Here is a 25,397-nt window from a genome sequence, read left to right on the forward strand (position 1 = left end):
TCCACACCCACTGCCTGATGCACACATGAGCACTGGACTGATCTATTACACAGTACTTACAGCCCAGAAACAGGCCATTCGGCCCAAGCAGTCCATGCCGGAGAACCAGTGGATGTAAGGTATTTGCTTTTTCAGAAAGCATTCGATAAGGTGCCACACAAAATTAGGGCTCGTGGGATTGGGGGTAATCTATTAGCATGATGTGAGGATTGGTTAACGGACAGAAAACAGAGTAGGAATAAACGGGCCATTTTCAGGTTGGCAGGTTGTAACTAGCGGGGTGTTGCAAGGATCAGTGCTTGGGCCTCAGCTAGCCGCAATCTACATCAATGACTTAGATGAGGGGGCCGAGTGTAATGCATCACAGTTTGCTGATGATACAAAGCTAGGTGGGAAAGTAAGCTGTGAGGAGGATGCAAAGTGGCTGCAAAAGGATATAGCGAGGTTAAGTGAGTGGACAATAAGGTGGCAGATGGAATATAATGTGGAGGAATGTGAAGTTATTCAATTTGGTAGGAAAAATAGAAGAGCACCGTATGTTTTAAATGGTGAGAGATTGGGAAATGTTGGTGTTCAGAGGGACCTGGGTGTCCTTGTAGAAGAATCATGAAGTTGCCATAGAAATGCATGTACACACGTCAAATTTTGTACATCATTTTTTAGAATATTTATAATTTTTACAAAACAGATGAAAATCATTCAATATAATTTAATATCCCTAATATCGGTCTTACTCCAGGGTCATATAATATTTTATATGTAATATATAACCTTCTAAATACAATCTATTATGGGCGATTTACGAATCTCAAATTAGAGCCAAAGTAAAAAAGAGCAACCAGGGAAGGTCTACATACTTGCACCAAATCTAACACGCGGGCACACAACCTGGCACTAGACTTGAAAGCTGTAATATCTGCATTTAATCTGTCCTCACAGATCCTACACAACGAATCCAGATGGTTTCAGTATAATTGTGGTCTTGCACTTCCATCACACAAGCATTGCAAACTGAGGACTGATTCAAGTGGAACCCTTCAAGAACCCAAACCTAGACACATAGATCAGTAACCTACTGAACAACTTACTTTACAACTGGTCTGTGCTGAGTTGCTTGATCTGAGATGAAGTAGGTGAGCGGCACTTTATCTGGGTTGGTGCTCCTGGATTTGGGGTGATGGGAGGCCCTAAGCGAGAACGTGATTTGAGCTGCATGTGGGTGGGCTGGATATGGACGGGCTGGATTGATGTGGGTGGGCTGGATGTGGATGGGCTGGTGTGAGTTGGCTGGATGTGGATGGGCTGGATTGATGTGGGTGGACTGTCACGATGGCTGTCAAGCTATAATCGGACCACAAGGCTCAGAGGAGGTTTGATAGAGATGTTGAAAACCATGAAAGGTTCAGATAGAGTAAATAAAGAGAAACTGTTTTCAGTGGCTGAAGGGTCGATAAAGAGAGGTCACAGATTTAAGGTGATTGGCAAAAGATCAGAGACGACATGAGGAAAATGTTTTTGATGCAACGAGTGTTTAGGATTTGGAATGCGCTGCCTGATAGGGCGGTGGATACAGATTCAATCATAGCCTTCAAAAGGGAATTGGATAAATGGTTGAAGTAGAAAAAATTGCAGGAGTACGGGGAAAGAGCGGGGGAGTGGGACTGACTGGATTGCTCTTCGAAAGAGCCGGTGCCGACTCGATGGGATGAATGGCTTCCTTCTGTGCTGTACTGCTCTATAATTCTATAATTCTATGATAATCCTACAGCAAAGAAGGAAGGCATTCAGCCCATCTTTCCTGTTCCGGCTCTTTGACTGTGCTATCCAATTAGTCCCACTCCCCCGCTCTGTCCCCATAGCTATGGAAAATTTCCTTTTCAAGGATTTATGCAATTTCCTTTTGAACGTTACTATTGAATGTGCTTCCACCGCCCCTTCAGGTAGTGCAGTTCAGATGATAACAACTCGCTGCTCAAATTTCATTCCCACATATCCCCTCTGGTTCTTTTGCCAATTAAATCTGTGTCCTCTGGTTATCGACCCTCCAGCCAGTGGAAATAGTTCCTCCTGATTTTCTCTATCAAAATCCTTCATCATTTTGAACACATGGTACAACAATTGGCCTCAGTGCCCTGGGAAGCTAAGAGAGAAAAAAAGCTTAGGCCGTCTCCCGAATGCTTTCAAGCAACCTCTGCTGAAAAGTGCAGGTGTGGACATTCGGAGAGAGTCAGGCTCTGCTGCAATTCCTCCCCTCTCCACACCCACTGCCTGATGCATACATGAGCACTGGACTGATCTATTACACAGTACTTACAGCCCAGAAACAGGCCATTCGGCCCAAGCAGTCCATGCCGGAGAACCAGTGGATGTAAGGTATTTGGATTTTGGGAAAGCATTCATTAAGGTGCCACACAAGAGCTTATTACACAAAATTGGGGCTCGTGGGATTGGGGGTAACATATTGGCATGGATTGAGAATTGGGTAACGGACAGAAAACACAGTAGGAATAAACGGGTCATTTTTGGGTTGGCAGGTTGTAACTAGCGGGGTGCTGCAAGGATCAATGCTTGGGCCTCAGCTATCCGCAATCTACATCAATGACTTAGATGAGGGGGCCGAGTGTAATGCATCACAGTGGATGTAGGCTATTTGGATTTTCAGCAAGCATTCGATAAAGTGCCACACTAGAGGATCAATGCTTGGGCCTCAGCTATTTACAATCACTGAAGCTGCCTTAGAAATGCATGTACAGATGTCAAATTCACTTTCTGTACATCAGATTGTGCCATAGCTGCTGAAGACTATTTTTAGAATACTTAAAAATTTTACAAGACAAATGAAAATCATTCAATATAACTTAATATCCCTAATATCAGTCTTACTCCAGGGTCATATAATATTTTAGATGTAATATCTAAGCTCCTAAATACAATCCATTACGGGCGATTTACGAATCTCAAATTAGAGCCAAAGTAAATAAGAGCAACCAGGGAAGGCCTACATACTTGCACCAAATCTAACACGCGGGCACACAACCTGGCACTAGACTTGAAATCTGTAATATCTGCATTCAATCTGTCCTCACAGATCCTACACAACGATTCCAGATGGTTTCAGTATAATTGTGGTCTTGTACTTCCATCACACAAGCATTGCAAACTGAGGACTGATTCAAGTAGAACACTTCAAGAACCCAAACCTAGACACACAGATCAGTAACCTACTGAACAACTTACTTTACAACTGGTCTGTGCTGAGTTGCTTGATCTGAGATGAAGTAGGTGAGCGGCACTGTATCTGGCCTTGGTGCACCTGGATTTGGGGTGATGGGAGGCCCTAAGCGAGAACGTGATTTGAACTGCATGTGGGCGGGCTGGATGTAGACAGGTTGGATGTAAGTTGGCTGGATTGTGGCTGGGCTTGAGTTAGGTGGGATGGATGTGGTTTGGGTGGACTGAATGGACGTAGGTGGGATGTATGTGGGTGGGCTGCCTGTGGGTGGGCTCAAGGACTCAAGTGGAACAGTTGAATGTACGTGAGATGGATTGCGTCAGCAGAATGTGGGTGGGATGGACGTTTCAGATCGGCTGCATGTGGTTGGGTTGGATGTAGGTGAGCTGTATGGATGTGGGCTGGTTGCTTGTGAGGTGTCTGAATGGATGTGGGTGGGCTGGATTGTTTGTGTGGGACAGATATGTGTGGGCTTGATGTGGGAGCTCAATGAGGGTGGGATGATGTGGCTGGGCTCGACGTGGGAGGGATGGATGTGGGGGGCTCGATGTGGGAGGGATGGATGTGGGGGGCTCAATGTGGGAAGGATGGATGTGGGTGGGATGGAGGTTGGTGGGCTGGCTGCCTTCAGTTGGGTGACTGGATGTGTCCTGGCTTTCTTCAGGAATTCCAGCTACCTGGCTTTTGGTGGCTGTCTGGCTATAGTTTGGCTAGTTGCTGACTGATCTCTGGCTTCCATCTAACTTCTGTTGCTTGGCTAGTTTTTCAGTGGTTGGCTTGCTGATTTCTGCTCGATTGCTGGTTAACTTTTGGCGGCTGTCTGGTTGACATCTGGTGACTGGTTAGCTATTATCCAATTGCTGGCTGACTATGGGCAGGCAGCTTGCTGGTTGGGTTCTGGTGAATGGCCGTTGTCTGGTTGGCTAGCTGCCCTCTGGTGGACCATCTTGTTGGTTAGTTGACCTCTGGTGGTTGGGCTAGTTGACCTCTGATGGATGGGCTAGTTGTCTAGTTGACCTCTGGTAGATGGGCTAGTTGTCTAGTTGACCTCTGGTGGATGGGCTTGTTGTCTAGTTGAACTCTGGTGGACGGGCTTGCTGTCTAGTTGACCTCTGGTGGATGGCCTAGTTGTCTAGTTGACCTCTGGTGGATGGTCTTGTTGTCTAATTGACATCTGGTGGATGGGCTTGTTGTCTAGTTGACCTCTGGTGGATGAGCTAGTTGTCTAATTGACCTCCGGTGGATGGGCTAGTTGTCTAATTAACCTCTGGTGAATGAGCTAGTTGTCTAGTTGACCTCTGGTGGATGGGCTAGTTGTCTAATTGACCGCTGGTGGATGGGCTAGTTGTCCAGTTGCCTCTGGTGGATGGGCTAGTTGTCTAGTTGACCTCTGGTGGATGGGCTAGTTGACCTCTGGTGGCTGTGCTAGTTGTCTAGTTGACCTCTGGTGAATGGACTAGTTGACCTCTGGTGGATGGGCTAGTTCTCTCGTTGACCTCTGGTGGATGGGCTAGTTGTCTAGTTGCCTCTGGTGGATGGGCTAGTTGTCTAGTAGCCTCTGGTGGATGGGCTAGTTGTCTAGTTGACCTCTGGTGGATGGGCTAGTTGTCTAGTTGACCTCTGGTGGATGGGCTAGTTCTCTCGCTGCCTGTGGTAGATGGGCTAGTTCTCTCACTGCCTCTGGTGGATGGGCTAGTTCTCTCGCTGCCTGTGGTGGATGGGCTAGTTCTCTCGCTGCCTGTGGTGGATGGGCTAGTTCTCTCGCTGCCTCTGGTGGATGGGCTAGTTCTCTAGCTGCCTCTGGTGGATGGGCTAGTTCTCTCGCTGCCTCTGCTGGATGGGCTAGTTCTCTTGCTGCCTCTGGTGGATGGGCTAGTTCTCTCGCTGCCTGTGGTGGATGGGCTAGTTCTCTCGCTGCCTCTGGTGGATGGGCTAGTTCTCTCGCTGCCTCTGGTGGATGGGCTAGTTCTCTCGCTGCCTGTGGTGGATGGGCTAGTTCTCTCGCTGCCTCTGGTGGATGGGCTAGTTCGCTAGTTGACCTCTGGTGGATGGGCTAGTTCTCTCGCTGCCTCTGGTGGATGGGCTAGTTCGCTAGTTGACCTCTGGTGGATGGGCTAGTTCTCTTGCTGCCTCTGGTGGATGGGCTAGTTCTCTCGCTGCCTCTGGTGGATGGGCTAGTTCTCTCGCTGCCTCTGGTGGATGGGCTAGTTCTATCGCTGCCTCTGGTGGATGGGCTAGTTCTCTCGCTGCCTGTGGTGGATGGGCTAGTTCTCTCGCTGCCTCTGGTGGATGGGCTAGTTCGCTAGTTGACCTCTGGTGGATGGGCTAGTTCTCTCGCTGCCTCTGGTGGATGGGCTAGTTCTCTCGCTGCCTCTGGTGGATGGGCTAGTTCTCTCGCTGCCTGTGGTGGATGGGCAAGTTCTCTATCTGCCTCTGGTGGATAGGCTAGTTCTCTAGCTGCCTGTGGTGGATGGGTTCGTTGGATCGTTTACCTCTGGTCAATACGATTATAGTCTAGCTTCTGGTGATGAGTTGGATAGTTTCTGGCAGCTGGTGATTGGCCTGTAATGGATAGCTCCTCTAAATCTTTGATGGAGTTATTGCTGTGCTCACATTTCTCTTCCTTCAGGTCATGCTTTTCTGGGCCAGAATTGTAGAGAAGGATGGGAAGAAAGAGTCAATGTTTGAGCTTTTTAGTATTGATTAATAGGAGTTGATGCCGAGGACTTTTTTCATCTGCTCGTACACGACGTAACTGATGCTCACCGCAGGCACTACTTTCATGCAGTTGGGTAAAAATCCTCGGTAAAGGCCAATGAAGCCTTCCTCTCGTATGATCGTGCGGACGTACTGATACATGGCCACCTTGGGCCCACCTTTGATAATGGCTGCAGAAAGAAAAAATGCAGAGAATTACAGCACAGGAAGAATCTGATGCGACCCTCCACTTTTATCTCTCCCTTCCCATTCTGAAGTTGCTGGCAGGGGTTATAGGACCTGCCATGCGGGGTACAGTCTCGCATGGGACGATGCCAAGTGGCATGCTCCGTGCGGGACAAGGCAGCAAGGTGTGTGCTCCAATTTGATGGATGAGATGTTGCGGGCAGCTCATGCCCAAATTTGCGGTGCGTGCTCCCAGAGGTGAAGCTCCTCACCAGCAGTGAGAAATTACAAGTGTCTGCGGGCTATTCTACCATGGGGAGCCTGACAGATGAGCCTCACCCGATTCCCACACACACAATTCCCAGTAGGGTAGACCAGACAGCGATCAGGAGCAGCAACCTTGGTTGATTTATTTTCCCCCTTCCTATCACAAGACAATTGTGGTGCTCCAGCAGACTGCACTCATTCAGCAATGAGCAAGGCTTTTTGAATCTTCTTTGTTTAATTTTAACTTGGTGTCCGCTCCTTCAATTGAGTCACAGAATATAAGGAAGTTCAAAAAAAATGCTTTCAAAATCCGGTCCCAAGCCTAACTCAATACAAATGTGCAGTTCTCTCCGAAGTCACATTCAAATAGAAACAGACTGTTAATTTGCAGCATTTTATGTATGACTGGCAGTCATTGTTGAATTTGGCTGGCCATTATTCAATTGCTGTTCTAAGTCGGTGAGGAAATATCAGAGTTGTGGGTCACACCTGCTCACTCCTGCACTGAGTAAAAATACAGCATGAAAATAACTCCATCACTGAAAATTAATCATTCAGCAGAGCGATTGCAAACATTTATTGGAGTTAAGTGTAGTGTAATAGAACCTGGAGCATCCAGGACCCGGAGCATCCAGGACCCGGGGCATCCAGGGAACCTTTGGCATAATAGTTCCATCCTTGGGATCAGATGCAATCTAGACTCTCCAAGTTGTCTATGCCTCTTATATAAGAACATAATAAGAAATAGGAGCAGCAGTAGGTCATTTGGCCCCTCAAGCCTGCTCCGCCATTTAATGAGATCACGGCTGATCTGACCCTGGGCTCAGCTCCATTTCCCTGCCCGCTCCCCATACCCCACCACCCCCTTGTTGCTCAAAAATCTGACTATCTCCACCTTAAATATATTCAATGACCCAGCCTCCACAGCTCTCTGGGATAGAGAATTCCAATGATTCACGACCCTCTGAGAAGAAATTGCTCCTCATCTCAGTTTTAAATGGACAGCCACTGATTCTGAAACTATGCCCCCTAGTTCTAGATTCCCCCATGAGGGGAAATGTCTTCTCTGTGTCTACCTTGTCGAACCCCCTCAGTATCTTCTATGTTTCAATAAGATCACCTCTCATTCTTCTAAACTCCAGTGAGTATAGGCCCAACCTGCTCAACCTTTCTTCATAAATCAACCCCTTCATCTCAGGAATCAACCTCATGAACCTTCTCTGAACTGCCTCCAATGCAAGTATATCCCTTCTTAAATAAGGAGACCAAAACTGTACGCAGTACTCCAGGTGTGGTCTCACCAGCACCCTGCAAGACTTCCCTACTTTTATACTCCATCCCCCTTGCAATAAAGGCCAACATTCCTGATTACATACCGTACCTGCATGCGAACTTTTTGTATTTCATGCACAAGGACCCCAGGTCCCTCTGAACTGCAGCATTTTGTAATCTCTCCCATTTAAATAATTTGCTTTTTTATTTTTCTTACCAAATTAGATAACCTCACACTTTCTCACATTATACTCCATCTGCCAAATGTTTGGCCACTCTTTTAGCCTGTCTATTTCCCTTTGCAGATTCTTTGGGCTAGAAATTCACTTTGGCCCCGCCAACTGGCTAGCGCCCAAAAGTTAGTGCTGCGCGCGGAGCCAGTTGCGCCCGTCAGAAATTCAGTTTTTGCGTCCCAAGTCGGAACCGGGCGCTATTCCAGGGTGTGCCCGCCCCGCTTGGGGCGCTGAAACTGAATTTCAGCGCTGTAGGTGCCGCAGCGCCACCCGATGCGGAGCGGCAGGCTGCGGTACTGCAGGCCTCCTCCTTCTCTTAAGGGGGAGGTGCCTGCAACTCGGAGATCGCCGCTTGCTAGTGCCGGCAAATGAGCCCGGCACCACGGAGAAGTGACGGGCTCCCGGAAAGCAGCCGGCAATGCCGCGGGGGGGGGGTGGAGGAGGCCGGGGAAGGAGGTGCGGGCAGGCGGCCGCCGAAAAAGCGGCCGGCCGCACCTCCGCCTTAACTAGCGCCACTAAGGCTGCAGCACGGCCCGGTCTTCACATCGTTGTTTGCAGCCGCTGTGGAAGAGGCGGCCGCAACTAAATATGGGGGTCGGGCCGGTAGCGCGGCGGAACCGGGGCACTGCGCACACCGATGACGTCATCGGTGCCGGCGCAGCGCTACCGGCTACCGCCGCCATTACCGCAGCGCTGAATATCAGCGCAAACTCCTCTACTGGCGCAGAAGCCCTCTTTGGGCGGTAACTGGGCGCAAAGCCCACTGAATTTCTGGCCCTTTGTGTCCTCTTCACAACTTGCTTTCCCACCTATCTTTGTATCATCAGCAAATTTGGCGACATTACATTCGGTCCCTTCATCTTAGTCATTAATATAGATTGTAAATAGTTGAGGCCCCAGCACTCTTCAGTTGGATTTCAATGAGGCTCTGAATTGAACTATTCCCTGATGATTTGCTCCCTGCCACTATTTCATATTTTAGAATCTTCTCAACATAACCCAGTGACACAGCCTTCAGTGAATTACTCCATTCTCTCAACATTATTACCCAGTAAGTGACTCACGATATTCACCCATTACTCACTAAGTTTAATTAAGGAAATCTTGTGTGAAAAGTGAATTGAAATGTGAGAGGTCTCACCATGTGCTTGCATCTTGGTCCTGACAAGTGCCAGCGGGTAGCTGCCCAGCTGACCACAGCTGCTGGAGATGGTGCCACAGGTCAGTTGAACCAAGATTCCAGGGTCGTTTGGGTTTTGGTCATATTTCTGGCAATAGGCTTTCTTCACACTCTAGCATTGAATGTGAACAGAATACACAAATAAGGAATAATACACACGGTTGGAAAGGAGCAGATACTGAGTCCAAATTCGAGATTACCAACAGACATGTCAGTTCACTAGTGCTACACAGTGTGTGTTCAGTTACACTATTGTGCTTAGTATATAAACCAAAGGGCTGTCACTAGGATTTCATAAGAGTGGAATGGCAGGTGAGTGAAATATTCCTAGTACCCCCCTCCCGTGGTAGGGACAGACTTGCCCTTGGAACGTGGGCCGTGCCTGCGCGGAGCTGGTTGTGGGAGCAGTTTGAGGTAATGAATTAATATCATCACGCGGAGTGCATCAGGTAACAGGACAGCAATAAAGAGCAGAGACCCTGAACACTGAATCACCCACCGCCTCGCTTATGCCTGGCGTTCATGGAGGGTGAGCGGCCAGGCATCGAAAGCTCACGTGTAATGTGCTAATGGCATGGAAGTGACTCAATAACTGCTGGAAAGGCACAGGCCCCAGAACACAGGCCATGCACAGGTCCCGGGACACAGGCCGTGCACAGGCCCCAGGATAGAGACCGTGAGGAGGCCCCGGGACACAGGCCGTGAGAAGGGCCCGGGACACAGGCCGTGCACAGGCCCCGGGACACAGGCCGTGCGGAGGCCCCGGGGCACAGGCCGTGAGAAGGCCCTGGGACACAGGCCGCGATGAGGCCCCGGGACACAGGCCGTGAGGAGGCCCCGGGACACAGGCCGTGCACAGGCCCCGGGGCACAGGCCGTGCGGAGGCCCCGGGGCACAGGCCGTGAGAAGGCCCTGGGACACAGGCCGCGATGAGGCCCCGGGACACAGGCCGTGAGGAGGCCCCGGGACACAGGCCGTGCACAGGCCCCGGGACACAGACCGTGATGAGGCCCCGGGACACAGGCCGCGATGAGGCCCCGGGACACAGGCCGTGCACAGGCCCCGGGACACAGGCCGTGCGGAGGCCCCGGGGCACAGGCCGTGAGAAGGCCCTGGGACACAGGCCGCGATGAGGCCCCGGGACACAGGCCGTGAGGAGGCCCCGGGACACAGGCCGTGCGGAGGCCCCGGGGCACAGGCCGTGAGAAGGCCCTGGGACACAGGCCGCGATGAGGCCCCGGGACACAGGCCGTGAGGAGGCCCCGGGACACAGGCCGTGCACAGGCCCCGGGACACAGACCGTGATGAGGCCCCGGGACACAGGCCGCGATGAGGCCCCGGGACACAGGCCGCGATGAGGCCCCGGGACACAGGCCGTGAGGCAGTAAGAGTTTATCTTCTAATGTCGTCAAGTCACTTCTGGACAGTTCCGTGTTTTCTCACTGACACTGCAAATTACAGGCATTAAAAGAAACAGATTTTACTGCGAAGGATTATGCGTCTTTCAAAAGAATTTTGCTAAATCCACAGTATAACTTTTTAAAACTTACTTCATAGGCAGCAAGCTCAATCCCTGCGTAGGGGATGATGCCCAGGAGGTTTGGGAGGTACCCTGTATAGAGGGCACGGATACCTTCATTATTGATGAGGGTTTTCAAGCAGCCGCTGATGCCGTTGTACTGGCCTGTTTTTCCCAGAGCCAGTCTGGTCTTCAGTACCTAAAGCAGCAAGGATTCTTCGTCAGACCGCTTGTGACATCAATATGTTTAGATTTCACTGACTTTGGGTTCGAGGAATTATTCCAAACATAACAGACAAAATAAAATTCCAGAGACTTGTATCAAGGTAAGTGGCACAGACAGGTGCAGCAATTCAAGATATCCCAGGAAGGGAAGTGAAATAAAATGGAGAGTGTTGATGATGGCAGTTCAGTTGATGTGACTTGTCAGCAAAATTGAAGCCCATGGGATTAAAGATGCAGTGGCTGTGTGGATACAGAATTGGCTGTGGGACAGAAAGCAGAATGGTTGTTTTTGAAACTGGAGGGAAGTGTGCAGTGGTGTTCCCCAGGAGTCGGTTTTAGGAGCATTGACCATTTTGATATATATTAATGACCTAGACTTGGGTATACAGGACATCATTTCAAAGTTGGCAGATGACATAAAACTCAAAAATGTAGTAAACAGATAGTAACAGACTTCAGGAGGACACAGACAGACTGATGACATTTAATGCAGAGAAGTGTGAAATGCTGCATTTTGCTAGGAAGAATGAGGAAAGACAATACAAGCTAAGGGGGTTCAGGAACAGAGATCTGGGGGTGTATGGACACCAATCTTAGAAGGTGGCAGGACAAGTTGCTAAGGCTGTTATAGAAAAGCATATGGGATCCTGGGCTTTATAAATAGAGGCACAGGGTACAAAAGCCAGGAAGTTATGTTAAACCACTGGTTAGGCCCCAGCTGGAATATCATGTTAAATTCTGAGCACCACAGCTTAGGAAGGATGGCAAGGTCTTGGAGAGGGTGCAGAGGAGATTTACTAGAATGGTACCAGGGTGAGGGACTTCAGTGATGTGGAGAGATTGGAGAAGCCGGGGTTGTTCTCCTTACAGCAGGGAAGGTTAAGATAGAGGTGTTCAAAATCATGAGGGGTTTTGATAGAGTAAATAAGGAGTAAATAGAGTTTCCATTGACAGAAGGGTCGGTAACACGTGGACACAGATTGAAGATAGAATCATAGAATCATAGAACAGTGCAGCACAGAAGGAGGCCATTCGGCCCATCGAGTCTGCGCCGGCTCTTTCGAAGAGTGATCCCGTCAGCCCCACTCCCTCGCACTTTCCCCAAATCCCTGCAATTTTCTCTCCTTTAAGTATTTATCCAATTCCCTTTTGAATCTGTTTCCACCACCCTATCAGGCAGTGAATTCCAAATCTTAACCATTTGTTGCATCAAAAAGTTTCCCCTCCTGTCGCCTCTGGTTCTTTTGCCAATCAGCTTAAATCTGAGCCCTCGGGTTATCGACCCTTCAGCCACTGGAAACAATTTCTCTTTATTTACTCTATCTAAATTCTTCATGGTTTTGAACACCTCTATCAAATCTCCTCTTAGCCTTCTCGGCTCTAAGGAGAACAATCCCAGCTTCTCCAGTCTATCCACCTAACTGCAATCCTTCATCCCTGGAACCATTCTAGTAAATCTCTTCTGCACCCTCTCCAAAGCCTTCACATTCTTCCTAAAGTGTGGTGCCTGAATTGGACACAATCCTCCGAACTAGTGTTTTATGTAGGTTTAGCATAACTTCCTGGCTTTTGTACTCTAGGCCTCAATTATACAGCCCAGAATCCCATTGGCTGAACTGCTTTGTTAACCTGCCCTGCCACCGTCAAAGGTTTGTGCACAAACACCCCCAGCTCTCTCTCTTCCTGCACCCCCTTTAAAATTGTCCATTTAGCTCGTATTGTTTCTCCTCATTCTTCCGACCAAAATGTATCACCTTGTGGCGGAGCCACTAAGGGGCTCCGATCAATTGTATACAATTTCCTTTAATAATATGTTAGCTACAGCCTGAGTCTGTATCTTTGTTTTCACTGTTTACATGTACAGAGCGCGATCACTTTAATAGCACGGGTAAACGTGAGGACGTCACGCCGTTCATCACGTGATCCCCCACCGGCGGGAAAAACGTGATGACGTCATTGTAATGATCAATAACATGTCATTCTATAGTGGACACTAGGTGGAGCCGTAGAGCTGTATATAGCTGTATATATAAGACTACACTGCCCAGCTGTATGTATATTAAGACTACATTACCCATGAGGCACTAGGCTACCCACAAGGCAGCAGTCAAGATGGAGGCCTCTACAGTTACTGTACCTAGTCCACATGGGCTCAATAAAGTAACTAGCAAAAGCTAGCTGTGTTCATAATAAGAATGTCTATTTATTAATGAACATAAGATGGTACCAGGATGGTGAAGATCTGCTGAAAATTGTGAAAAGCTACATGGAGAATTTGAAGCCACCAGAGCGTTTGAAACTCACAGGAAAAATTGACTACAATTGGCAGACTTTTAAACAACAATTCGAACTCTACGTTGCAGCCATCGGATTCGGTATGAAGCCAGACGCAAGGAAGATAGCGTTGCTGCTTATGGTTGCAGGCCCACAGGCGATAGAGGTATTTAATACATTTGTATTTAATCCAGAGGAAAACAGAGAAAAATTCGAATATGTGCTAAAAAAATTTGATGCACATTGCTCTCCCAAAAAGAATGAGACCTATGAAAGATAAATGTTCTGTTCAAGGACACAGCAGCAAAATGAAACTTTTGATAGCTTTATAACTGATCTGAAACTGAAAGCACAGACATGTAATTTCTCTGAGCTGAAATCATCCATGATTCGTGACCAGATTGTGTTTGGTATTCATGATAAAAAAGTCAGGGAACGTCTGTTGAGAGAAACCGAACTAAATTTGGAAAATGCAGTGAAAATATGCCAAGCCAGCGAGCTAGCTCGAAAGCACGCGAAGACTTTCAGTGAAATCAATAATGATGCGATTGTAATGAGTACTAATGCTGCTGTCGGTGTTGTGTCCTACAAGGCGAAGAAACGTGGGCAGAACAGAAATGAAAAGCAATCGGAGGATGAAATTTTTAATTGTAAACGCTGTGGTTACAAACACCAGTTAAGACAATGCCCAGGGTTTGGAAAAATGTGCACAAAGTGTAATGGAAAGAATCACTTTGCCAAACAATGCTTTTCAAAAGTAAAAACTAAGAAAGGGCAACGAGTTAATGTAATTGAGGACACTGATTTAAGTGAGACATTTTTTGTAGGAATGGTGTCATGTGACAATATCAAAAAGGATACAGAAAATGTGCAGCCCTCAGAAATGGACAATGCTGAACATAAAGTTAATGCAGTAAAAGAGGACAAATGGATGATCCCACTGCAGGTAAATGGAGCATTAGTTACCTTGAAACTAGACTCTGGGGCAAAAGCAAACTTAATCAGTATGAGTGACATTAACAATATGAAAGAAAAGCCCAAAATACAGAAAAAGTCAGTACTGCTGAAGGACTATAATGGACAGAAAATAGATAGCTTAGGTGTATGCAGACTCAAAGTGACAGTCAAAGACAAAGTGCATCATCTCATGTTTTCTGTTGTGGCTGAAAGACTTGATTCACTACTGGGTGACAAAGCTTGTGAGGACTTAGAACTGGTCAAGAGAGTCTACCGTATAAACTGTGCCATAAGCAGACCAGATGACTCGGTGGATTCTGTAGTGAATAATTCCCAGGATGTGTTCAAAGGATTTGGAGTTCTACCATTCACTTACAAGATCCAGCTAAAGGAGGATGCTCAGCCAGTGGTACATGCTCCACGAAGAGTTCCAGCACCCCTGCGTGACTGGCTCAAGAATGAACTGGACAGAATGACCACACTAGGAGTCATCAGGAAAGTCGAAGAGCCAACAGACTGGGTTAACTCCATGGTATGTGTAAAGAAAAAGAACAATGATCTAAGAATATGCATGGATCCAAAGGACTTAAATGCAAACATAAAACTTGAACACTACCAGATTCCCAAGCGAGAAGAAATCACCAGTGAAATGTCAGGTGCCAGATACTTCACAAAGCTCGATGCCTCACAAGGATTTTGGCAACTAAAACTGGATGACGAGAGCACCAAATACTGTACCTTCAACACACCATTTGGCAGGTATTGTTTCCTCAGAATGCCTTTCGGGATAATATCTGCATCTGAAATCTTTCATAGAGCGATGGAACACATAATTGAAGGTCTGGAAGGAGTTCGGGTCTATGTTGATGACATCATCATCTGGGGCTCCACACTGAAAGAACACAATGAGAGACTGACTAAAGTGCTACAGAGCATACGCCGGAATGGACTGAAGCTCAACAAAGCCAAGTGTCAGTTTGGCATCCAGGAAGTCACTTTCCTAGGAGATAATCTATCTGGTAAAGGAATAGAGCCAGATATGGAAAAAGTAAACGCCATACTCAAAATGCCCCGACCCACTGACAAAAAAGGAATGCTACGCATCATGGGGATGATAAACTTCATTGGAAAGTTCATTCCTAACTTGTCAGCCAAGACAGCCTGTCTGCGAGACCTGCTACATAAAACAAATGAGTTTGCATGGACAGAAAGACATGAACAAGAGTGGATAAACCTCAAAACAGTGCTGACAACCACACCTGTACTCACCTTCTTTGACCCAACAAAAAGAATCAAAGTGTCAATGGATGCATCAAAAGATGGCCTAGGTGCGGTCTTGCTACAAGCAGAGGGTGAAGATTGGAAGCCTGTTGCCTATGCCTCCAGGTCTATGACTGATACTGAGTGTCGATACGCCCAGATTGAAAAGGAATGTCTAGGCTTGGTAGTTGGACTAGAAAAGTTCCATGGCTACATATATGGACTTCCCACCTTCACAGTTGAGACAGACCACAGCCCTCTGGTTGCCATCATTAAAAAAAACCTGAATGAGATATCTCCAAGGATTCAACGACTCATGATGAAGCTGCAAAGATATGACTTTGAACTGATCTACACACCAGGCAAATACATAGTGTTAGCAGATGCACTATCCCGAGCACCCACAATGAGTCATGTGAGCTCTACTGAAGAAGACGTGGATGTTCATGTGAGTATGGTCACTGCTGCGCTGCCCATGTCAGACACAAAATCAAAGCAAATAGCAGAAGAAACAGTAAAAGATACAGTATTACAAACAGTAATAGTTCATCATGGTTGGCCAAAAGGTTCCTGTCCAAAATATTTTCACATAAGGTCAGAATTGAGTGTCGCAAGTGGACTATTACTAAAACAGAACAGAATAGTCATTCCACAGGCTCTACATCAAGACATGCTCAAAAGGATTCATGAGGGACACCTCGGAATTGAAAAATGCAAAAGGAGGGCAAGAGACACTGTTTATTGGCCTGGCATAAATAAGGACATTGAGAACATGATAGGCAAATGTGAGGCATGTCAGAAACACCAAAACAAACAAGCAAAGGAACCAATGATAGTAGCTGACATACCAACAGCACCATGGCAAAAGGTTGGAATGGACCTTTTTCATTTAAATGGTAAAGACTATCTAATAGTGATTGACTACTATTCTAACTATCCTGAGATGGCGCTGCTCTCAAACACCACAGCAAGCAGTGTCATAATGCATGTGAAATCCATCTTCGCCAGACATGGAATTCCCAGGATTGCCGTTAGCGACAATGGTCCATGCTTCAACTGTAAGGAGTGGCAACAGTTTGCAGCACATTATGACTTTCAGCACATCACATCCAGTCCTTTGTATGCTCAGTCAAATGGTAAGGCAGAGAAAGGTGTTCAAGTTCTCAAGCAGCTACTGAAGAAAGCGACAGAAAGCAAGTCTGATCCTTATCTCGCCCTGCTGAGCTACCGAGCCTCACCTTTAGACTGTGGTTCTTCACCTGCTGAACTACTAATGGGTCGCAAGTTGCACACCATGCTACCCTGCTGTGCAAAAGAACAGCAAAGTGAGGAACTGAGACAGAGACTTCAACTGTTAAAGCTGAAACAGAAATCATACTATGACAAGTCATCCAAAACTCTAAAACCATTGACAAGGGATGATGTTGTCAGGATTGAGGATCCAGATGCATGGAACAGGAAAGCTACAGTTCTTGAGGAAGTAGGACCAAGGTCATACACTGTTAGAACTGAGGAAGGACAGATTCTCAGGAGGAACCGCCGTTCCCTCCTAAAAACACAAGAGACTATTCAAGAGCAGATTGATGACAATGCCGCAACTGCATCTTGTCATTCACCGCCAGAACAATCTCATGAAGACACATCAGACTTACCCGTGTTGAGAAGATCCACACGTGAAGTAAAAAAGCCTGATAGACAATCTTTGAGTACAATGTAAAGCTTTGAAAAATGTGTTGACTGTTTTGAAAATGTTTATGTTTATAGAGCACTAACAAAAGTGTTACTGATATTATCTTTATTGTTTTCTTGAAAGTTGATTGATATTGATTTTGTTAAACCTCAAAGAAAGGGCGATGTAATGATCAATAACATGTCATTCTATAGTGGACACTAGGTGGAGCCGTAGAGCTGTATATAGCTGTATGTATAAGACTACACTACCCAGCTGTATGTATATTAAGGCGACATTACCCATGAAGCACTAGGCTACACACAAGGCAGCAGTCAAGATGGAAGCCTCTACAGATACTGTACCTAGTCCACATGTGCTCAATAAAAGTGTCTAGCAAAAGCTAGCTGTGTTCATAATAAGAATGCCTATTTATTAATCAGCCACGGGACCACCCAAGCAGTCCTCGTGGAGCCTCCGAACTGGCTAGACATATATTCGATGTTCTCCTGTAGTTATCCGTTAAACTCTGTTAGTTTTCATTAAACCTCGTTTATTTGATTGCCTGAGTGGACCTCAGTCTTTTGGATAGGAACTAAACATTCCTACGTTGGTGACCCCGACTTTTGCGAAAGGTTTTCGCAGAAGTTACTGAATGGAATCGAACGTCGTTGCTTTGAAGCTACCACAGTTCTGGGAGCAACAGCCAGCCGCGTGGTTCATCCAGGCTGAAGCCCAGGTCGCAATCAGGAACATCGTTGCGGATCATACCCGTTACTATCACGTGGTCTCCACCCTCGACAGCGCCACAGCCTCGCGGATCATCAGCCTGCTTGGTAATCCACCAGAAGATCGCAAGTATGAAACGATAAAGGCGCGGTTGCTACAGGTCTTCGGGCTCACGAAGTCGGAGCGTGCCCGCCGGCTGCTCAATATGCCCGGCCTCGGGGACTCCAAGCTGTCTGAGCTCATGAGCCAAATGCTCACGCTCCTGGGCTCCGAACCGGAATGCTTCCTCTTCAGGGAGCTATTCCTCAGCCAGCTACCAGAGCAAGTGCAGGCTGCCCTAGCCAGGTCGGAAGTCACAGACTGCGCAGAGCTGGCTGCCGATGCGGACAAGATCTTCATGGTGACACAGCAGTACTGCGCTGCCACGAGGTGCCCATCCCCCACAGATGCTGCTCCAGCCCCTCAATCTGCGGGGTTGTGCTTCTACCACGCCCGTTTTGGCGCGAAAGCAAGATGCTGCCGCCCTCCCTGCAGCTTTTCGCTCAAAAAAAAACCCAGCAGCCACCTTGTCAAAATAGGACCATTTATAACGAGCGCCCCGCAGCTGCGATGGCAATCGGTAATTCGGGAAAACTCCTCTTCATCAATGACTCCCTATCTGGTCGACGTTTCCTCTGCGACACCGGGGCGCAGTGTAACATCCTACCCGCGTCAAATCTTGATCTACAAGCCGGGGGGGCACGGCCCCTCCCTCCAGGCGGCTAATGGCGGGGCCATTCGGACCTTCGGAAGCTGGCGGATCCAGGTGTGCTTCGGCAGCCAATGGTTTTACTGGGATTTCATCACGGCCAAAGTCTCTCAAGCCATCCTCGGGGCAGATTTTTTTGTGCGCCAACGGCCTCCTGGTGGATGTACGGCACCGCCGGTTGATCAATGCGGCCACTTTTCACTCCATCCCGTGCCACCGCGGTAACACCGTGGCGCGCACTGTCTCCTGCGCGTTCCCACCTCCGGATGACTTCACTCGCCTCCTCGGAGATTTCCCAGACCTGACCAGACCCACTTTCTCTTCCACGGCCACGAAACATGGTGTCGAACATCACATCACCACTACTGGCTCCCCGGTCTACGCACGAGTCCGGCGCCTCCAACCTGGCAAGCTTGCAGTTGCGAATGCAGAGTTCGACACGATGGAGCGGCTAGGGATTATTCGCCGGTCGAATAGTCCCTGGTCTTCGCCTCTCCACATTGTTCCGAAACCTGGCGGCGGGTGGCGGCCTTGCAGCGACTACCGATGCCTGAACGACGCCACTACTCCTGATTGGTACCCGATCCCTCATATTCAGGATTTCTCTGCCCATTTGGCGGGAAATACCATTTTTTCAAAAGTCGACCTTGTCCGTGGCTACCACCAGGTCCCCGTACACCCGCAAGATGTCCCGAAAACTGCAGTCATCACCCCGTTCAGCCTGTTTGAACTTCTGCGGATGCCGTTTGGATTGAAGAATGCTGCACAGGCTTTCCAGCGCTTGATGGACTCCGTGCTTTGGGACCTCAAGTTTCTATTCATCTACCTCGACGACATCCTCATCGCCATTTGCGCACCCTCTTTAGACGCCTCAGTCAACACGGCTTGATCATCAACCTGGCCAAGTGCCAGTTCGGCCTGCAGCAGATTGATTTCTTAGGCCATCGCATCTCATCGGACGGCGCAATTCCCCTGCAAACGAAGGTGGAGGCAGTTACTTTGTTTCCGCACCCACAGACCATCAAGGCCCTGCAGGAGTTCCTCGGGATGGTAAATTTTTATCACCGGTTCGTCCCTAATGCAGCTCTGCTCATGCAGCCCCTGTATGAGGCCCTCAAGGGCAAGTCTGGCAAGGATCCGATTAGCTGGACGGTCAACATGGACCGGGCGTTCGTCGACACAAAAGGCGCTTTAGCCAACGCAACCATGCTGGCACACCCGCTGCCAGGTGCCACCATCGCCTTTACCACCGACGCGTCAGACTACGCCATCGGCGCAGTGCAGGAACAGTGGGTGCATGGGACATGGCAACCACTGGCGTTTTTCAGCCGTCAACTACGGCGAAACGAACGGAAGTACAGCACATTCGACCGGGAGTTGCTGGCCTTTTTTCTGGCCATCCGCCATTTCCGGTTCTTGCTAGAGGGCTGTCCGTTCACGGCTTTTGTGGACCATAAGCCACTAACGTTCGATATGGCCAAGACCGCCGAACCATGGTCAGCTCGGCAACAACGTCAGTTGACGTTTATCTCAGAATTCACCACTAACATTCAGCATGTATCCGGTAAAGACAACCTGGTGGCGGATTGCCTCTCCCGCGCGACCGTTCATGCAGTCCAGCTCGGCATCGACTATGCCCTCATGGCTGCGGATCAAGCCTCGGATCCGGAAGTCCAATCTTACAGAAGCAACCCCTCTAGCCTCCAAGCGGCCGACGTCAAATTCCATGCCGCGGGCACTACGCTACTCTGCGACGTCTCCATAGGAGATCCTCGCCCTATCGTCCCGGTCGCCTGGCACCGAAAAGTTTTTGACGCCATACACGGGTTGTCGCACCCTGGCATGAAGGCCTCGCAATGGCTGATGTCGTCCAAATTCGTGTGGCGGGGCATGCACATGGATGTTCGCGACTGTGCCAACACCTGCGTGGTCTGCCAAAAGGCCAAGGTGCAGCGTCATGTCAAGCCTCCATTGGCCACTTTCGCTGTTCCGGAACGTAGGTTTGATCACGTGCATGTGGACCTGGTGGGGCCACTTCCGCCTTCGCACGGGTTTACTCATCTTCTTACAATGGTGGACCGCACCACTCGATGGCCGGAGGCAGTTCCTTTGTCATCCACCACTTCCGCAGACGTCGCCAGGGCATTCATCTCCTCCTGGGTCGCCCGTTTCGGGGTACCGGCGGACATCTCGTCTGATCGTGGGCCGCAGTTTTCTTCGGAGCTCTGGAACGCTGTGGCTCAGGGGCTCGGCGGCAAGCTACATCGCACCACTGCCTACCATCCACAGGCGAACGGCCTGTGCGAACAATTCCACAGGTCGCTCAAGGCCGCACTGCGAGCCAGCCTTCAAGGCGCGGGCTGGGTGGACAGGCTTCCATGGGTCCTTTTGGGTCTTCGTACGGCGCCTAAAGAAGATCTTCAATCATCCACGGCGGAGCTCGTATATGGCCAGCCACTACGCGTACCAGGGGATTTCCTTCCGACTGCAACAGAGCCATGGTCCGCATCCCAGCAGCTCACCAGACACCAGGAGGCAGCCAGAAGTTTTGCTCCAGTGCCTACGTCGCATCACGGCTTGCAGAGCTCCCACATCCCAGCTGAGCTGAAGAACGCCGACTATGTGTTTATCCACCACGACGCTCATCGGGACCCGCTCAAACCCCCTTACACTGGTCCTTTCCGCGTGATAGAGCCGGGAGACAAATCTTTTTCGGTCGATGCCGGAGGTAAACCGGACCACATTTCGGTTGACCGGTTGAAGTCGGCTCACTTGGACCTTGACCGCCCAGTCGAGATCGCACAACTGCCGAAACGTGGCCGACCGTCCACAGTCGCCATGCCAGATCAAACGCAACCGCCCGCCAGCTTGCCCGCCGTCCATCAGCTTCCACTTCAAGGCTACAGAAGTCGATCTGACAGGCTTGTCAGGCCTCCTCGCCGTTTTACTTTTCCTACTAAAGACAATTCTGGGGGGGGCGCATGTGGCGGAGCCACTAAGATCAATTGTATATAATTCCCTTTAATAATATGTTAGCTACAGCCTGAGTCTGTATCTTTGTTTTCACTGTTTACATGTACAGAGCGCGATCACTTTAATAGCGCGGGTAAACGCGATGATGTCACGCCGTTCATCACGTGATCCCCCACCGGCGGGAAAAACGTGATGACATCATGACGTCAGCCACGGGACCGCCCAAGCAGTCCTCGTGGAGCCTCCGAACTGACTAGACCTATATTCGATGTTCTCCTGTAGTTATCTGTTAAACTCTGTTAGTTTTCATTAAACCTCGTTTATTTGATCGCCTGAGTGGACCTCAGTCTTTTGGATAGGTACTAGACATTCCGACAACCTCACACTTTTCTGCATTGAATTTCATCTGCCATGTGTCCACTCATTCCACCAACCTCTTGCAGTCTATTACTATCTTCCTCACTGTTTACTACAGTTCCCAGCTTTGTGCCATCTGCAAATTTCGAAATTGTGCCCTGTACCTCCATGTCCAAGTCATGAATGTTATTAAAAACAGCAGCGGTCCTAGTACTGAACCCTGGGGTACTCCACTGTATACCTCCCTCCAGTCTAAAAAACACCCATTCACCACAACTCTCTGTTTTCTATCCCTTAGCCAATTTGTATCCATGGCCCCTTTTATCCCATGGGCTTCAATTTTGCTCACAAGCCAAATATGTGGCACTTTATCAAACGCCTTTTGAAAGTCCATATACAGAACATCAACTGCACTGCCCTCATCCACCCTCTCTGTTACCTCATCAAAAAACTCAATCACGATTTCCCCATAACAAATCCATGCTGCCTCTCCTTTAGTCATCTATGCTTGTCCAAGTGGCTGTTAATTTTCTCCCGGATTATTGTTTCTAAAAGCTTCCCCACCACCGACGTAAAACTGACTGGCCTGTAATTATCAGCTTTAACCTTCTCCCCTCTTTTGAACGTTTGCAATCCTCCAGTCCTCTGGCACCACCCCTGCATCTAAGGAGGATTGGAAGATTGTAGCCAGTGCCTCCACAATTTCTACCCTTACTTCCCTCAATAACCGAGGATGCATCCCATGCGGACCGGGTGACTTTTCACTTTAAATACCGCCAGCCTTTCTAGTACATCCGATTTATATATTTTTATCTCATCTAGTATCCTGGCAACCTCCTCATTTGGCAAAGTCCTCTATTCCTTGGTAAACACCAATGCAAAGTATTCATTTAGTTCCTCAGCCATGCCTTCTGCCTCCACCAATAGATCTCCATTTTGGTCCCTAATCGGCACCACTGCTCCTCTGATAATCCTGTGAATATGCCTATAGAAGACCTTTGGATTCCCTTTTATGTTCGCCCCAATCTATTCTCATACTGTCTCTTTAGACACCTGGCAGGAGTCTGGCAGAATGGCTGGGGATTACGCCGGGTCCGGGTCTGGGTCCCAGTACAGGCCTTCCCCACTGCTTGGGAGGAAGCCCACCCCAAACATGGACCTTACATCAGATTCTGGCCAGGGAGGGCGTGTGACCAGGGAGGGGGTGTGACCAGGGAGGGGGTGTGACCAGGGAGGGGGTGTGACCATAGATGGCGGCGCCAATGCTCGGATTCCCTTGTTTCTGATCCCAGAATCGAGGTGCAGGCTGGGACACCAGTGGAAGCTGCAGTCTGGGCCTATCGGGCAGTGGACCCAGCTTCTTTCTGGCTAATTGCTCTCCCCCACCCCAGCCCCCTGCCCCCGGGTCCCCCCGGATTGGGTATCTTATACTGGAATTTCTGGCCTCCTTGGTTAGATGGTCACCTGACATGTTCCGCTACTGATGTGAGTACTCGCCGGCCATATTTAAATGAAGTGACCGTCCCCTGATCCCACATTCTTGGGGCTACATATTTGGTTTAAAGATTTTCAGTTCAGTTATTTTAAGGAAAGTTGATCATTTGCTCCAATTTCTGAAGGCCTCAGTTAAAGCACTGTGACAATTCTGGGCACGACACTTTCGGGAGGATGTCAAGGCCCTGGAGAGGGCACAGAGGGGGTTTACCAGGGTGATAGCAGGGATGAGTTATGTGGAGGGATTGGAGAAGCTGGGACTGTTCTCCTGTGCCAAGAAAAGGTTAAGGGGAGACCTAGTAGAGGTGTTGGATCCGTGGTTCAGTGGATATGTTATTATTAAATAATCACACGGATGCTGTACATTAACAAATAACAGGTCTTTACTGGAGGAGGGTAGTCTCTAGACTGGGGGTACAGAGGCATGCGCAAAGCTTATATACTGGTGTGGTCACTGCCGGTACTACAGTATACAGGAGCTGTAAAAGTAGTTCTGGCTTAAAGGCACATACACTACAATTCCTCCCCTTTTAGATTAGTAATACCCCTAATATTCAAATAACAATTAACATTTCAACATGTACATTAAACAACAAAAGTCCATTTATAGATTCAGTCTTTGGGGCGGCTTCCTGACCCTTTCGGGATAACGCCTTTCCAGAGGTTCTTGTTCTTGGTGCAGAGGCGATTCTGACCCCTTTTCATCGGGTAGTTCATCGGGTTCCACTGCTACTGGGTCTGAAGTAGATGCTACCGGTATGTCGGGTTCATCCCCAGGCACTCGAGACATGGGGTTGACGCGTTCCTGTGACGCTAAGATCTGATCGACGTGGCATCTCACAATGTTCTCCCCGACATCCATTGTGTACATTAATGGCCCCTGCCTTGTACATATCGTTCCGGGTTGCCACTTCTCTGTTCGATAGTCACGGGCCAAGACTGGTTGCCCTACATTGAAGCTCCTTGTCGGCTTCTCATTGATGTGCTGGAATTGTTTGTCCTCAACATTTCTTCACACATTTGGTCTGAGCAAGTCCAGACGAGATCTCAACCTTCAGTTAAAGAACATCATGGCCGGGGTCTGGTTGGTAACTGCATGTGTCGCGTTTCGATAGGCTAATAAGAAATTGTCCATCTTATGCTGTAGTGGAATTTCATCGTCACACATGGCCTTTATCGCCTTCTTAAAGGTTTGTACGAACCTCTCAGCCAATCCATTTGTGGCTGGATGATACGGGGCGGATGTGTAATGCCTTACCCCATTCCTTTTCATGAATTTTTGGAACTCGTCGGACACAAACTGTGGTCCATTATCAGAGCAAATCTGCTCTGGCAAACCGTTTCTGGCAAATATGGTCCGTAGGACTGCAATCGTTTTCTCTGTAGTGGTTGAAGACATTTTTATCACCTCAGGCCACTTTGAATGAGCATCCACTGCTATTAAGAACATTGAGTCCATGAATGGACCAGCGAAATCAATATGCACCCGTTGCCATGGAGAGGAGGGCCACTCCCATGGGTGTAGAGGGGCATGTGGTGGTGCATTTTGGACCTTCTGGCATCCTAAGCAGCTCTTAGTTAGGTCTTCAATTTGTTGATCGATTCCAGGCCACCACACATAAGCCCTAGCAAGGCTTTTCATTTTCACTCCCCCCAGATGACCTTCATGTAGCTCATTTATCACTCTCTCCCTTAACTTGGGTGGAATCACCACTCTTGATCCACACATCACTGTCCCCTGGCATACTGACAGCTGTTCTCTTCTGGATGAGAATGCTGGCAACAGTGAGTCGCCATGTGTTGGCCATCCCCTCACCGTCAATTCATATACCCGTGACAGCGTCGGATCATTGCGGGTCTCCTTCTCTATATCCACGTTTGTTACTGGCAATCGTTCAATTATTGACGAATAAAATATCTCGATAGGGTCCACTGCTGGTGCTTCCTCCACAGTAGGCAGTGGCAGGCGCGATAGCCCATCAGCATTCCCATGCTGTTTCGTGCCTTTATATTCTATTTCATATTGATTTGCCCCTAGAAACAGGGACCATCTTTGTAACCGCTGTGCAGTCATCACTGGAACGCCCTTCTTAGGATTAAAGGTGGAGACAAGTGGTTGGTGGTC

At 48.7% G+C, this 25,397-nt stretch overlaps 1 protein-coding gene across 1 annotated transcript in view; it reads right to left on the reverse strand.

Annotated features, from left to right (window-relative positions):
* Window positions 1-5,935: 5,935 nt before the first annotated feature.
* LOC147100473 (mitochondrial adenyl nucleotide antiporter SLC25A23-like) overlaps window positions 5,936-25,397 on the reverse strand; it is a 49,876-nt gene continuing 30,414 nt past the window's right edge. The window contains exons 5-7 of the mRNA XM_085967265.1: window positions 10,618-10,785; window positions 9,029-9,179; window positions 5,936-6,120 (exon numbers count right to left, since the gene is read on the reverse strand). Coding sequence (XP_085823391.1) covers window positions 5,936-6,120; window positions 9,029-9,179; window positions 10,618-10,785 — 504 coding nt within the window. The remainder of the gene's footprint in view (window positions 6,121-9,028; window positions 9,180-10,617; window positions 10,786-25,397) is intronic.

Source organism: Somniosus microcephalus, chromosome 25 (genome assembly GCF_052327205.1).
Source record: "Somniosus microcephalus isolate GS21.2 chromosome 25, FLI_Smic_1.0, whole genome shotgun sequence".
Taxonomy (NCBI): domain Eukaryota; kingdom Metazoa; phylum Chordata; class Chondrichthyes; order Squaliformes; family Somniosidae; genus Somniosus; species Somniosus microcephalus.